General features: G+C 41.7%; 1 protein-coding gene across 11 annotated transcripts in view; it reads right to left on the bottom strand.

Annotated features, from left to right (window-relative positions):
• Positions 1-16848, bottom strand: part of BMPR2 (bone morphogenetic protein receptor type 2) — an 82736-nt gene continuing 65888 nt past the window's right edge. For 6 of the 11 annotated variants that reach the window (XM_083403423.1, XM_083403425.1, XM_083403420.1 and 3 more), the window contains 5 exons: positions 15101-15248; positions 12062-12198; positions 10712-10887; positions 7701-8980; positions 1-4991 (listed from right to left, as the gene is read on the bottom strand). In XM_083403423.1, the coding sequence (XP_083259549.1) occupies positions 4741-4991; positions 7701-8980; positions 10712-10887; positions 12062-12198; positions 15101-15248 (1992 nt within the window). In that variant the 3' untranslated portion in view covers positions 1-4740. The remainder of the gene's footprint in view (positions 4992-7700; positions 8981-10711; positions 10888-12061; positions 12199-15100; positions 15249-16848) is intronic. The other 5 variants (XR_014502940.1, XR_014502941.1, XR_014502942.1 and 2 more) reach the window with 2 other exon arrangements.

Genomic DNA, 16848 nt, shown 5'->3' with positions numbered 1-16848 from the left:
TCTGAGGCATGTGTTTACTGAAAAAAAAGGCATCGAATGACATACATAATATGATAAAAAGCAAATCACATAAAATATTCTTCATTATATAGACTGATGGAATAGCCTTTTATAAACTTTAAATTCATTTGCATGTTACAATTATTTATTACATAAGGGATAACCATATGGACAAAAACAAAGTCAACGGCCCTTAGCAATGCAGCGGTGCAAAAAGACTTGTTAACTACTACACCACAAATAAATTGCTGGTAGGCTTTTTCTTTCAGATACATATCTATAATCCCACCCCTCCCCCCAATTTATAGGCATAGAGGATTAAAAATCATTTTGTGAAACACTGGGTACTGCAGAATAAGCATGTGACCTTGAAACTTGTGATATTGTTCACTCAAGTAAAAGAAATATCACCTCTAGATTCAAATGAAAGGCAGAATGAATAACTGACATTTGTTATATCTTAACACAAAAAGCAAGCTTCCTACGCTGATCCTCCATGAATTAAAAAGCCGATTCTCACATCTTCCATTTATTTTAAATCCTTTGCTTATATGTATAACTTAAGCACAACTACAAGAGTGCAATTGTTTTAATTTGTGCATTATTTCCCTTCCCTTGAATTACAGTACAAGTAAATATTTCCTGTGGGGGAAAAGATGCAACTGCCACACTAGAAAAATAAATTGTCTCTGACTTGCTTACTAATGGAACTTTGAGAACATTGCTGCATTCCTTTTTGGAAAACTGTTCTCACAACATGGCAAAAGAATGCACCTTTCGATGAGACACTCTCACTCCAAAATATCATATAGAGGTTCTTTCTCCCTAAATGCCTATTGACTGATATATTACCATCAGTATAATTTGAAGAAAGAGAACACACACACACCCCACCTCCAGTAACTGTGCAAAGATAATCCAAAGGTCAAATCTCTATTTTCAGGGAATGGAGAGGGATGATTTGCCATCCTTTTGTCATGAGCATTCAGACTTGGCACATCCAACTACGCAGATATGAGACATCAGTGAAATCACAATCAAACCATGCAATCATTGGCAATAGGTCTCAACATGCAAAAAGGTATAAAATAAAAAGGAGCCAAAAATCACTCACACAGTTTCATTTGCACAAACACTCCACTCTTGAATATTTTTTAGTAGCCTCTTTCCACTTTCCGTTATTTTTTAAAATGTGGTTGTGAACTCCCAGTTAAGATCTAAGAGGACATGCATTGAGAAGCTGCCCAACTTTTGGAGTGGAAGATATACTGTATTTTTCGCTCTATAAGACTCACCAGACCACAAGACGCACCTAGTTTTTGGGGGAGGAAAACAAGAAAAAAAATATTCTGAATCTCAGAAGCCAGAACAGCAAGAGGGATCGCTGCGCAGTGAAAGCAGCAATCCCTCTTGCTGCTCTGGCTTCTGGGATAGCTGCGCAGCCTCCATTCACTCCATAAGATGCACACACATTTCCCCTTACTTTTTAGGAGAGAAAAAGTGAGTCTTATAGAGCAAAAAATATGGTACTATCCCTGAACTATAGCATGGTTGCCCAGCCCAGAGAAATTCCCGGCCCAAATGAACCTTCCCCAAATCCTTCCAATACTTGAAAAGGGGAGATCACTTGAAATCTGGTTTACTCAAAGCAGGATTGCTGGCTCTTTAGCAATCCACACAGCTCAGTTTCCTCTTCAAAAACTAGGCTACTTATTCTAGTGTGTTCCTTGAGAGCTCCTTGGGGACAGCATGCCTTTTTAAAACTAAAGTTCCCAAAATGTGTCTCCTAAGGGCTGACATGGGAACTGCACAGCTTTTTAGCTGATGCCACAGAGCCTCATTTTAGAATTTGCCTTGGGGACTCCTGAGCTTCAAGGTTGTGAAGCTGCTTCCTATGAAACAAGCCTCCAAAACAATGATTATATTGATTGCCTAATTTTTTCAGTGGAAGATTCAACACTGTTCAAAGTCCAACTTTTGATTTGGAAACTAAAAGCTGCAAATATTAATCTCAAGCCTACGCTAAAAGGAAATTAAAACAAAGTATGGCAGGGCACATTGTATGAATTTAGGCCAAAAGTTCAAAAAGCCTAGATGTAGGCATGATATGCCCCAGGAAGGAGGCGAAAGGCCACAAACCTTCTTAGCCTAGAATAGATTGTTGTAAAATAATCACTTAACACAGTGGGAGATAAATGATGAAAAATGGGCTATGAATGGGGGAAAATTGATTAGAGGGCTTTCGATGTGCTTATCACAGGATGAAAGCAGTGATCTTATTTGATGGAAAACTTTAAACATTAACCAAGTCCATGATAGATTCTAAGTGATATCATAACTTACTTAGCATTCAGAGATTCTAGACCAGGATTTCATTTCATTTAAACCACTTTGAATTATTACCTTCACTGGTCTAATCTAATCAAACATCATACAGTGGGAAAAGTTGGTTTAGTCCTCAGTAGCTGGATGTAACTACAGTGGTACCTCCAGTTGTGGACGGGATCTGTTCCAGAGCTCCGGTCGGATCCTGAGGTTTCCATAACTGGAGGTGCATGTTCTGCACATGCATGCAGTACGATAAAGCGCTTCTGCGCATGCGCGCAGTGCATAGAGCACTTCTGCGCATGCGGCAAAACCCGGAAAAATACTTCCAGGTATGCCACTTTCGTAAGCCGAGGTTCTGCTGTGTTTCGAAAAGAGTGCAGAGTTCAGGACTTCAAAGTGGAAGAAAGTTGGTTAGAACTGAATTAAGGAAATAAACAATTTTTTTATAGGTCTGAAAAACAGAATGAAGCAGTTCGTCAGAAACTAGCATGGGGACAATGTGCTGTAGAGATTGTGCTATGTGGCCCCCCAAAAAAACCCAGTTATGTAAGTCTTGGATTATGATAAATCAGAACTCAATCTTTTATTTAGAACCAGATATCATACTAGATGCTATTTAGTGATTGTAAATATATATCTTGTTAAGGTTACATAAGTCTGAACAACAACTGAGACAACAGGGCTTCATGCTGTGACAAGGGCCAGCAAGCAAATATTTACTCATTTCTGTCTAGGGAGATATCCTTATTGACTTTCAAAATGGTGCTTTAATGGGGCCAGATATTTTAATAGTCATGCACAAATAGGTACTGTTACATGTATTCTAAAATATTCTAAAATGTTTTCCTTAGAAAAAACCCTGATATGTTGTGATGATAGGTACTAAAGGGGCAATTAATGCGTAAGCAGGACATTTCCGAAGGAACTGGGTATTTTCACAATATTCATGGGCTGCAGTTCTAGATATACTTACCTGAACTCAGTGAGATGTACTCCTTAAGTAGACTTGTAAAGGAATGCACTGTAAATCAGCCAGTTACACCTAGGCAATCTGATGCAACACTGAACTAGACCATCAGATTGGGGCAGTAAAAGTACAGAGGCATAGGAACTCATCACATGACTATCATGCAAATGAGTCCATGTTTTAGCTTGTCTATCAAAAACCTGTCTTACCAACCTACCTACAGTAAAAAATTTAAGATAACTTACCAAGATTAGGCAAAAATGTTCTTTTCAATATACACCAAAAGCATTCATTAAGGAAAAATGTACATAAATACAAAGCATATTTAACTTTCAAACTGTATACGACAAGAGATAAAATAAAATGGTAGACCTTTGGGGTCAGTTTACACATACCAGAGTTATAATTTGCACATGCATCATGGCTTGGGGGAAAAAGATACCACAGATCATCTGTCCCATATAGAGCTCTTAAACTTTGTAAACCTGCCAATGATGAGGCATGTTTATCAAGCATCAAGCTTATTAGGGCAGGTATCTACCTCCACTGATTGTACAAACTGACCCTTTGATTCCTTATATTTTGTTCAACACTTTCTTGCTTAGAGTTTTCCAAAGCTGCATTGTCCACTATGAAGAAAGCTGCAATTTGCTAATTTCGAAGGATGAAAGAAAGCAGAAGTTTGTTCTTTTCTCCCCTCCTTCCTTTTTAAAAAGCCCTTTTAAGGCAGGGAAAATCATGCATTAACTGTGACCTTGGAGCACACATACAGATAGATACAAGCAGCTGCTTTAAGCTGATTATGCTTTGCAGAGTTCACAGTTGGATTTCATTGGCTGCCAAATCATTAGATTAAAAACCCCTACCACCCTTTAATTCCAAAAGTGTGGCAGGGATGGAAACACAAAGCATACTGTGAACTACAGACTATTGCACATTTCAACATAACACAAGTGAAAAATAGGGCGTTTAAAAGATAATACACTCTGTCACACAGAAACATACAAACGAGCTTGTGCACAGAACTCAAAACATGAACGGCAAACACCACTGTAGCCAGGCGGCTTGTGTGTTTAGTGACCTTTAGAACCCGGTCCAAACTGATTATCAGCAATACATTTTTTTGTTTTTGTTTTTTAAAAAAAATATTTTGAGACCACATCATTCGATACACATATATATAATTCTGTGGTCGGGAACAGACAAGATGTAATTTTGCAATACTAAATAAAAAGTGCAAAAAATGTTTCAAAAAAAGAAGAACAAAATTAAAAATATGGAAGCATAAGCTAAAAATCGTCTGCATAGCTGAAATCTATTTAAAGCAAGTCCTCAGTAAGGGGTGCTGACAGGAGAAGGAACTCTCTCTCCCCCCCCCCAAAGGTCTTCTGCATGTTTGTTTAACAGAACGCAAAAAATGTCATTTTTGTCAGCTTTTAAACAATTCACAGACAGTTCACGCCTGTATCCTTAGACACCATAGTTGTAGCAGTACCTCCTTCTACAAGGAAAACAGCTGTGCTGGACTTAGAGCTGACTACCCTATCACTGCCATTGTTGTTGACTTCACAGTCCAGTGGTTCTGTAGAGATGACCCATGTTGACGGGCGCCACCGCTTAAGGGAATATGGTGTTTTCACACGTTTCTTGATCTTTTCTCCTGAGCCGGGTTTGCCATCTAGGGATGACTCACTCACTAAAAATAAGCAGAATATAGATAGTGTCATACAGGAGGAAAGAAGAGGCAGAAAAAGAAAATACGAAATCTTATCAAAAGCAATGGATGACCGGATAGGTAGACTTCAACAAAGCAGCCCCTTTCAGAATAAATCCTGGGAACTAGGTCTACTGCATGTAGTATTAGTCGTAAGTATTGCCATTTCTCTAGACAGCATCTTAAAAAGCAGAGACATCACCTTGCCAACAAAGGTCCGTATAGTTAAAGCTATGGTTTTCCCAGTAGGGATGTATGGAAGCGAGAGCTGGACCATAAAGAGGGCTGATTGCCGAAGAATTGATGCTTTTGAATTATGGTGCTGGAGGAGACTCTTGAGAGTCCCATCGACTGCAAGAAGAGCAAACCTCTCCATTCTTAAGGAAATCAGCCCTGAGTGCTCACTGGAAGGACAGATCCTGAAGCTGAGGCTCCAATACTTTGGCCACCTCATGAGAAGAGAAGACTCCCTGGAAAAGACCCTGATGCTGGGAAAGAGAAGGGGAAGGGGACGGCAGAGGACGAGATGCTTGGACAGTGTTCTCGAAGCTGCCAGCATGAGTTTGACCAAACTGTGGGAGGCAGTGGAAGACAGGAGTGCCTGGCATGCTCTGGTCCATGGGGTCGCGAAGAGTCGGACACGACTAAATGACTAAACAACAACAACATTGCCATTTCTGTCACTTTATGTACAAGATTTCATTTTTTAAAGGATTCCACATTTTACTAGAGACTTAATGTGCTGTCTTGGACCTGTTTTTGTGTCTGAAAGCTTAGCTGCAGACAGTGGCGGAGGGCACCCAGAGCAGCAAACAGGAAGGGCGTGGTGCGTGTATTGATTACATAGCCTAATACTTACGGATCCTTTCTTGTTAAAGAATCAGATTTAAAATGGCAGATTTAAAAATGAACTGCTGCTTCTTTGTGTTAATCTGAAGTCTTAAACTTCCCTTAGCAATGAAAATGATAGCTCAATCAGGGGCAAACCAGAATTAGAAACCATGTTTGAAGTGGATTTTAAAATCAGGGTTTAGCAAACCAATTACAGCAGTTGCTCTGCCTCCTAAGAATTTCAAAGCTAAAAGACTGGTGTGCTGTGCCAAGAAAAAGAAAGAGCAAAGTACCTGTGGCTTGTGTTTGGAGCTCAAGCCATGGTTAGAGTTATTAAATATGGTTAAGTGTAAAACACAGTTGGCACAAAGGATGACTTAAGTCTATGCAACCTCTACCTGGATTCTACTGGTCTTGTAATGGGAAGAAGGCTCTACTGTCTCGATTCTATCGAATCTTACCTTAATATGAATAAATGTTATATTCACAATACTGAACCATATTGTACTTGAGTGTTCTTTTCAGCTTCCAACTTCATAGATATACAGTGGTACCTCAGGTTAAGTACAAATTCATTCCAGAGGTCTGTACTTAACCTGAAACTGTTCTTAACCTGAAGCACCACTTTAGCTAATGGGGCCTCCCGCTGCCGCCGCGCCACCGGAGCACGATTTCTGTTCTCATCCTGAAGCAAAGTTCTTAACCTGAAGCAATATTTCTGGGTTAGCGGAGTCTGTAACCTGAAGCGTATGTAACCTGAAGTGTATGTAACCCGAGGTACCACTGTATAACAGCAAATTACAATAGTGGGATTCAACTAAGCAAAGCAGTAATACAGTCGTACCTTGGTTTTTGAACAGCTTAGTTCTTGAATGTTTTGGCTCCTGAACGCTGCAAACCCAGAAGTGACTGTTCCAGTTTGCAAACTATTTTTGGAAGCTGAACATCCGACGAGGCTTCTGCGGCTTCCAATTGGTTGCAGGAGTTTCCTGCAGCCAATCAGAAGCCGCGCTTTGATTTCCATACGTTTTGGAAGTCAAACAGACTTCTCAAACCGATTCTTTTTGACTTCCAAGGTATGACTGTATTTATATGGCACCAACATCCATAACCTCCATTTACTTATTATGGAGCATCTTCAACTTAACAATGGAGAACAGCTCTTGAGAAAAGAAAGCTTTCTAAAATGTGAATTAATTAATTCCCAATAATAGGCTACTACAATAACTCTAAAATAATTTAGAATATAAGGAGAGTACCATGTTACTTTTTAAAAAGGTGAGTCTACTTTTGCAAGTCACTGATTTATCTGAAGAACCAAGGCTCACACACTTCTAAGAGAGGTCAACAAAGAAGTATTGCTGAGTCCCTCTGGCAGTATTACAGTTTTCTCAGAAACCAAAAATATTTTAAACTCCTTCCCAATTTATGTTTTAAACGTAACGGTCTAAAAAGAGAAGGTTGAAGGGATATTCTTCACTGGGAAGAACAGAAATAATTTAATTGGTATAGTGGTATCTCTGGTTGCGGGCAGGATCCGTTCCAGAGGTCCGGCTGGATCCTGAGGTTTTCACAACTGGAGAGAGCACTTTTGCGCATGCATGCGTGGCGATAGAGTGCTTCTGCGCCAAAAACCTGGAAAGATACTTCCGGGTTTGCCGCTTACGCATCCCAAAGTTTTCATAACCAGAGGGATATGTAAGCGGAGGTACCACTGTACAAGCAAAACCACAGCTCTGGGGGTTAAATCTTCCTGGGTTGGGAGGGCAGAGTTTGGTTTTTAGGTTGCGACTCAAGCCAAGAAGTTTAATTCTGTACTACTTTTGCAAATATCCATTGATAAACCCCACAAAAACTCACACTGCATACTACAGCCGTCCAAAACATTTGTGGCTGATAGATCCAGCGAGTTAGGTCTCTGTGCTCTTCTAGTGTGGGCTTGTCCAGAATTTGGTGCTGTGCTCTGGCTACGGAGGACGGAAACGTCTTGTCCTGGACATGGGTTACTGTTGTTGTTGTTGGCGTTTGTTCTACCATTATCCAGCGAGCGTTCTCTCCTATCAACCAGACGATCGAGAATGCCCTCATCATGGCTCACTTGCTGCTCCCTTCTCAACAAGGGCTCGTGCTCATCAGGGCTTGAGTTGATATTCAGACGGCTGTCCTCTCCGCTGAACTGGTTCTGCAGCATTTCCTGGGCCCGATGGACCCCTGAGCTGGATGCTTGGCCACATGGCACTGTACCATTCACATACTGGGTTGGTACAGCATGAGAGGCTATTGTATGGCTCCTTCCTGCCACGTCATTCGTGGTAACTGTGACCACGTGAGGTTCTGCAGAATTGATAGTGTTCATCTTGGCAACTCCAGTTTCTACCTGCTTCAAGTTTGATTTGTGCTTCCCTCCAAATTTCAGCCGAGGCTCCTTTGTTGAGTTTTTGGTGTTTATAGGTAGGCTAGTAGGCCTCTTTGGGAGGTTCTGCTGCTTAGGAAGAGGGTAGACCTGAGCAGGCTGAACATCTGGAATTAGACATGCCTGGCCATTTGCAACTTGCGTGAAGTCCTGTTGCCCTGTTGCTTCTACTGCCAGTTTTATCAGTGGGTACAGCAAGCTGGAGCTGGTGCTGCTGAGTGGATCGGGTCCACTGAACTGCTTAAGGGAATGCTCCATCAGATTCTCATCAGAGCTCTCCTTCAAATTCTTATCCACTTCCTTTGGATCCAGCTTGTTGGTCTCCAAGTCCTCCTCTGTTAGTTGCAAACAAACAGGCGTTGGCCCAAGTGGCTGCATGCCATTTGTAGCACCAAGGTTTGTTTCACCTGAGTAAGGCATCTCGGATATGGTGGTCATGCCAGTGCTCGGAGTGAGACCTGTAGTGTTGGTGGTGGTAGTGTTGGTCGACAAGCTTGTGACGCTAGTTTCAGGACTAGGAATGCGAGCTTGTGCTTGCTGTCGCTCGTAGTTAATAGAGTTTCTGTTCTTCTCCCCAATCATCAGTGGTGTGCTGGACGATGAAAGCTCAGACGAAATATTCTTCACGATGCTGTCAGGGTGGTGAATGGAGTCCTCAATGTAAGATGACGAAGAGTAATCTTGATATGGTCTGATCTTTGGCACACGCCTATGGTGTGATAGATTTCTTTTAAAAAAAAAACATACACAAAGAAGACAGTAGGATTAAGAGCATGTAGACAATAAATTCTTCTAACATAAAGGATCTAAAAATGCAAAATAGTTTCTGCAGCAAGCAGAACTATCATGGGAATTTTGCTGCGGGGGGGGGGCAGTGCTGTTATGTCATGGACCTCAGTGTGATGGCCTAGACTTTTTCCCCCTTCAGAAGCTGTATGTCACCATTCTAGCACACACATGCCTAATTTAATTTTATTTCATTCGTAGCACTATTATTTCAACACTGCTCCAAATGTGGGAACAGGCATAATACTGTCTTTGACAAGTGCTATTTCGGACTTTTGTCTGGAAATGGCCTCATTGATCATGCTGTAGCTGCACTTAAGGTAAAGGTAAAGGGACTCCTGACCATTAGGTCCAGTCGTGACCGACTCTGGGGTTGCGGCGCTCATCTTGTTTTATTGGCCGAGGGAGCCGGCGTACAGCTTCCGGGTCATGTGGCCAGCATGACTAAGCCGCTTCTGGTGAACCAGAGCAGAACACAGAAATACCGTTTACCTTCCCGCCAGAGCGGTACCTATTTATCTACTTGCACTTTGACGTGCTTTCGAACTGCTAGGTTGGCAGGAGCAGGGACTGAGCAACGGGAGCTCACCCCGTCGCGGGGATTCAAACTGCCGACCTTCTGGATCGGCAAGTCCTAGGCTCTGTGGTTTAACCCACAGCGCCACCCGCATCCCTTGTAGCTGCACTTACTGCACAATAAATTTGTTGTCAACCTGCCCTTGGATTGAATTTAACTATTCATATTCTAAGCAGACCCACTGAAATTAATGGCCCTAAGTTAGTTGATGTTAGTGGATACTGAGGAGTGGGTACCGGGAGACTGGCTTGGAAAAAGGGATCAGTGATCTGACGAGTCAGAGGCAGAAGCTGCGGTATTGGAGCGTGAAGAACACAAGCAGGAGAAGGAAGAGATAGGTCAGGCTGGTACAGAGTAAAGGGCTTTCACATCTCCTCCTGCCCCCACCTCTCCTGCCCCACTGTCTCTCAGGACCGGAAGAGGATTGAAGTGGGAGGAGCAGAAACAGGCCACACACAGATGTAGTCTTCACCTGCTTGCGCACCACTCGGGTGGGGCAGCTACATAAGTGAAGGTCGGGGTGAGCTACTCTTGCCTCACTGGGTGCACATCTGGGAGTAGCTGCGAGACGGCAGGACTAATGGACATGCCTTTTCCTAACTTGTAAGTGTACTTTTGTCAAGATAGAGTTACCGTATTTTTCGCTCTATAAGACGCACCAGACCACAAGGCTGTGCAGTGAAAGCAGCAATCCCTCTTGCTGTTTTGGCTTCTGTGATAGCTGTGTAGCCTGCAGTCACTCCATGACACACACACACACACATTTCCCCTTACTTTTTAGGAGGGAAAAAGTGAGTCTTATAGAGCAAAAAATACGGTAATTCCTCATGCTGGCCATTCCTTGCTGGACAGCGCTGTGACAGATGATGTACACAGAGATACTGTCTAAGGGAGAATCACATTTTTCTGAGTACTGAAGTATCATGATTTTAGTTCAGGGAAAACGTGACATCCTTGAAATCAAAGTTCAACTCTGAGATGAGAACTGAAAGCAGTAAATGGGACACTTAAGTGCATATACAATGTACTTTTTAAAAAGTTTCATTGATTTTTGGAATCAGATGGGGAAAACAGCACACACTTAGTACTACTTACCGCTCGTTCTGCATAGCTGTAGACTGCATAGGGTTGACTGTTGGGCTGACAGATTTGTTCCTTTCCCAAATCATCATGAGTTCAGCCATCCTCTCTTCAGCACACTGGGCTGTCAGTCGAGCTTCAGCATCCTGATCCCAACAGTCCTCAATTGTCTCTTTCAGTGACCTCACAGCCTATAAAGTAAACCAGCATTACGTTCTGACCCTTTTAAAGCTATACTTCAACGCACATTCTAAGACCAAACAATGAAACTGAATCTCAAAATTACATATCCTGTGTTCTAAAGGGGCAAGAAATGTTACACAATCCTGTGTATATTTTCTCAAAAGCCAGCCTTACTAATTTCAATGGGGCATCTCCCAGGTAAAACTTTTAGAAAAATACTACAATGAGTAAGTTATCTTGTCTGTACTAAGGTATGTTATTACTTGATCTGGTGCAGCTAAGATTCTCTTTAAAAGCAATTTGGTCTAGGGTCATTTGACAACAGAGTTGATAAAAGAACTATATGATTTCACAAACAGGGAAACAGAAATTATTCTAAACGTGTTGATTGCAACAGTGAGATATTTTCAATCGTGTTACATGTTTTCAAAATATGTTACAAGGTGGGTGGTAGAGGTTGATAAAAAGGGTTTCAGGTCTTTATACAAATCTTACTAAACAGACACGGTAGCTATAATCAGATTACTGAGAATGAGGATGCTTACATCTGTTACTTCTATTGTGAATGTTAATGAATTAAGAAACTGAGCAAATGAAACAGAGTCTAGTCCAAAAACAGAGTATGGTAATTTATTGTATCCATCAGTCTGTTGGACTGACATTGCCTGAAATAGGACATTAAATTTTTATAATAAAATATATTTTAAAGCCCACTGATGTGTCCTGCGTAGTGATCAAGACAGTGAACTGGGCATTTAAAGAGCACACACACGAAAGATAGAATACATTACTGAACCCATCATGAAATGTCCAGCCCATACTTGTATCTTGCACTCAAATATTACTTTTTTTTTTTTCTCTCAAACCTTTATTAGGCATTATACAAATAAAACCATAAAAGAGAAAATAAGATATAAAAGCCTTGAAATATATATAAATATAAAAAGGCAGCAGTTGGCTACATACATATATATATATATGCATATAGAGTCAGTGGTTTTCCTTGTTAACCTGCTCCTTGGAGAACTCCTCGTATTACTTTTTATTAATTTTAGTTTAGTTTCCTAAAGACAGCAACTTACATATTAAACCAATGTTATGCCTCCAACTCTATAATCTAGCATCTTACATATGATTTCCAAATGAAAGGGGGGGGGGGAGGGAGCATCTTGCTTCTCTCACCAAGCTGTTCTCCTTCCAGGCCTCTGGGAATTTTGGTCGTTGCTTTTCCCTTGAAACAAGAACTTGCATATCTTCAAAAGTGGGGTGGTTTCCAACTTCTGCGTGGAATGCTGCCTGGAACTCTGGCACTGATTCTCCTGTTTAGAGACATCATAATTTAAACGTAAACAAAAAGTCCAAATAGCTCAGAAATGCCTAGGCATAGCAGGAAGATGCCTATCATATTTTTTCCTCTTGCATCTGAACCAATATTTGGTCCAGTTGTACTGTGAGCTGCATGTGCTATTGGCTCAATCTCGCTCTTTTGCAAAGTTGATTGACAAAATTGCCTAAGCTCTGCAAATATGTTATGCCTAACATAATGAGGAAGAACAGCAGCATTTAAGGGACCTTGCCTACTTGAGGACCAGGAGATATTTAAAGGAAACCAGATAGTGCATCCTGCATGCTGATCCTAACTATTCTACAACGCATTTGGATCTTTTTGTATGATTTTACTGTTTTAACTTATACCAATAAAGGCTAGTAGCAGCAACAGCAGCAGTAGTAGTTGTTGTTTAGTCGTTTAGTCGTGTCTGACTCTTTGTGACCCCATGACCAGAGCACACCGGGCACTCCTGTCTTCCACTGCCTCCCGCAATTTGGTCAAACTCATGCTGGTAGCTTCGCGAACACTGTCCAATCATCTCGTCCTCTGTCGTCCCCTTCTCCTTGTGCCCTCCATCTTTCCCAACATCAGGGTCTTTTCCAGGGAGTCTTCTCTTCTCACGAGGTGGCCAAAATATTGGAGCCTCAGCTTCAGGATCTGTCCTTCCAGTGAGCACTCAGGGCTGATTTCTACAAGTTCATGGATGCGTTTTTTTTATCCATTCCTACACTGACTCAAACGCAACTGTATGACAATCTTTGCCTCTTCTTCCACCCGATCTTGTAAATCTATCCGAAAAATCCTAAGAATTATCTAGGGAAGTTCAACAGATATGACATGGATCACTAAAAATGATGCGGCTTGAGGATGTGGACAAGACGTTTGGATTGGTACCAGCGAATACCTGTGCTCTGAACCCTTGCCCTTCTTGGCTGTTAAATCCAGCAGGGAGGAGACAGCTGTCTAGGCCAGGGAGCTGGTTAATGCCTCTTTATGAGAGGGGCCAGTTCCTTTCTGTTTGAAGGAGGCAGTGAGAAGACCGCTTCTTAAGAAACCATCTCTAGATTCTGAGAACCTTGGTAATTACTGGCCAGTTGCCAACTTCCCTTCCTTGGGAAAGGTTCTTGAGTGGGTGGTTGCTGACCAGATCCAGGTGCTCTTAGAGGAGACTGATTTTCTAGATCCATTTCAATCAGGGTTTCAGCCTGGCTTTGGCACAGAAACTGCCCTGGTTACTGCCCAGGAGAGAGACAGGGGCAATGTGTCCCTGTTAACCCTCCTTGACCTCTCGATGTCTTTTGATACCATCAACCACTGTATTCTCCTGGAGAGGCTATCTGAGCTGAGAGTGGGCGGCACTGCTCTGCAATGGTTCCAGTCCGACTTGGATGGTCGCTTTCAGTGGGTGATGCTTCGGGACTGTATTTCAGCACCGTGGGGCCTTCAAGAAGGTGTCCCTCAAGGCTCAATTCTATTCCCCCATATTGTTTAATACCTATACGAAGCTGCTGAGTGGAGTCATCTGGAGTTTGCGCATGTGTTGTCAGCAATATGCTGATGCCACACAGCTCTATTTTTCTTTTACATCTGCAGGTGTGGCAGTGGATGTGCTGGACCAGTGTCTTGCCTTGGTAATGGACTGGATGAGAGCCAATAAACTGGAGCTCAATCCAAACAAGACAGAGGCAGCATTAGTGGGTGGTTCCCTAGACCAGATAGGTGGAAGATTGCTTGCTCTTGAGGGGGTTACACTCCCTCTTAAGGAGCAAGTACTTCTGGGGTGCTTTTGGATCCACTCCTTGAGGCCCAGGTAGCCTTGGTGGTGCAGAGTGCCTTCTGTCAGCTTTGGCTGGTGGCCCAGCTGCACCACTCTCTGGACAAGGATAGCCTAACTTCTGTGGCCTACACTCTGGTAACCAATGTATAACCAATGTGTTATACATGGGGCTGCTTCTGAAGACAGTCTGGAAACTTCAGCTGGTGCAAAATGCAATTGCCAGATTGTACACCGCCCTGGGATCTTTTGATAAAGGGTGGTAAATAAATTGAAATAATAAAGGAATACAGTGGTACCTCAAGTTACAAACACCTCAGGTTACAAACGCTTCAGGTTACAAACTCTGCTAACCTGGAAGAGTTACCTTGAGTTGAGAACTTTGCCCCAGGATGCGAACGGAAATCGTGTTAAGAAGAGTTTCAGGTTAAAAACAGACCTCCGGAACAAATTAAGTTCGTAACTAGAGGTACCACTGTACTAATAACAACTAAATAATTATAATTCAGACTACCGATACTTTCCTCACATACTTTATAAAAAAATCTGACATTTTATTTTTCAAAATGTAAACATTTCAGGGACATATTTATATGGAAACTCCCCATATACCTGGTTTGCCTTGGTAACAAAATATGAAAATCCCACAATGTGCTGTTTTGAGGCCTTCCCTGCTTCTTCTGTGGCCTGTGCTATGCATGCAGAATTTCAGATGTTACTGGTCTGCCATACATATGTATTTGTGTGTGTGTGTCTGTGTGTGTGTGTTGGTGGAGATTGTGTATACCACCAGCCACCCAACAAACCTCATGTGGACATGCCCACAGTATTCATTCAGCTTTATCAGGTAACATATAAACTTTCCTTAATACCTAAAGCTTATCGGCAACATTACTTTATCAGGCACCAAGGCTACATATTTCATCATGAATTATAACATTCAATGCAACTCTGAAACACTAGATGGCACTGAGTTCACTGTGGGAAACAAACAAGAGAACTGGAATTTACAGCCAAACCTTACAGATCTCAATAGCAACCGCCGCCCGCCCGCCCCCAAGACCCAAAACCAGTGGATGTAATCAGAGTAGGAGAATTCCAGCAATTCCTCTATTACCTGGGAACAGGTCTGTGCATCTCATAAAAATCTCCCAGTAGATTAGGCCTAGTGCATACATATCTACTTGTTTTAGAGCGGATTCGCAATCCCTCAAGTTCACAGCTCCTTCCAGCACTTCGGGGGCCATGTAGCGGATTGTACCAACCTGCAGAAACATGTTGTGACATTCTTAACATTAGCTCAGCATTTACAAAATACCGTCTATTGCCCTTATCTTTAAAAGGAATTAAGTAGAACGACCCCTCCCCATTTATGTTCGCTTCCATTCTCAGGGTGGAATCTCTTGAACAGAAAGCCTTTTCAAGGCCATACTGCCTTGCTCTGGTCTTATTAACCACATTTATAATAACAACTATGCCCATTTTGTTGTGTCCTCATTCCCCAATAAAAGTCTTTTGTGTCATGATCTAATAGTTTTGAGAATTCGCCATAAGTGGAACAGGAGCAAAAGCAATGTTTAGTTAAAAAGTTCAGTATTTCCTTGACCTCAAAAATAATAATAAAGGTTCTCTTATTTCCATCAGGAGCATAAAGAGCGACAGCTGCATGTAGGGCAGATAGTCTTAGAGATATATTTATTCATTCACACTGAGCAGGTGACAGGATCAGACCATTTCTCCATCTCCATCTGGCAAAAGGAAACACGAGGAGCTGTTTTTTTAAAAAAACTTTTGGTGAAATAACGACCTTTTATAGTATTTTATACCATCCCTCCTTTCACTGTAAAAAGTGAAATAGTAAATCTGGTATTCTGGGAACAGCTATCCTTTAGATTGTTATACAGATACAAAATTCAGATTGTACCTTTAAAAAAAAAAAAAACCTTGCATGATATACTGAGGCAATTAGGATTTTTATGTATCTTGAACTAAAAAGCAGGGATTAGTTCTCTTTCAACTTCCCCTTTTCAGATTCAGTTATAAATTCTAGTTACTGAACTACCTGTAGAGAGGATTTCAATCTCAGGTTAAACACACAGCCGTTACTGGAGGCGTTGGAAAGGTCTGTTGACATGTGCAAACAAATAATGGGCACAACAGGCTGAATGGTAATGTTTGTAACAAATTTCTTTACTGGTTACTTCCTAACATACGAATCAAGTCCAGGATGTACACCAAATACAGTCCTTAAGCAAGGTATATAACCTATTTAATTAAATCCAATGCAGATATATTTCTTCCTTTCTTAATACATTCTTGCTTGAGTTCATATATTACTGTATTTTTCGCTCTATAAGACGCATCAGACCACAAGACGCACCTAGTTTTTGCAGGAGGAAAACAAGAAAAAAAATATTCTGAATCGCAGAAGCCAGAACAGCAAGAGGGACCGCTGCGCAGTGAAAGCAGCAATCCCTCTTGCTGTTCTGGCTTCTGGGATAGCTGCGCAGCCTGCATTCACTCCATAAGATGCACACACATTTCCCCTTACTTTTTAGGAGGGAAAAAGTGAGTCTAATAGAGCAAAAAATACAGTACACAGTCCTCGAATGTGGTTAAGGAAAGGTATGTTAGGAAGTAACCAGAAAGGAGAGGCAGACAAACCCACAGAGCTCTGCCACAAACCAGACAAGACTATACACATGCATTGTATCAGGGATGAAGGACTTGGCCTCTCTGCTCCAAAATATAAGCAAGCAGCAACTAGGAAATATTTGGGGGCCTTTCTGTGAACATTTTGATTAAAGATCTGTGCTCGAAACAATGTGTCCCTTAAAAAAACAACCAGCGTCAAGGTAGAGTAGA

This window comes from Podarcis tiliguerta (genome assembly GCF_965153285.1).
Source record: "Podarcis tiliguerta genome assembly, chromosome: 1".
Lineage (NCBI taxonomy): Eukaryota > Metazoa > Chordata > Lepidosauria > Squamata > Lacertidae > Podarcis > Podarcis tiliguerta.
Note: the sequence above shows the minus strand (reverse complement) of the source record. Positions and strands in the feature narration are given on the sequence as shown.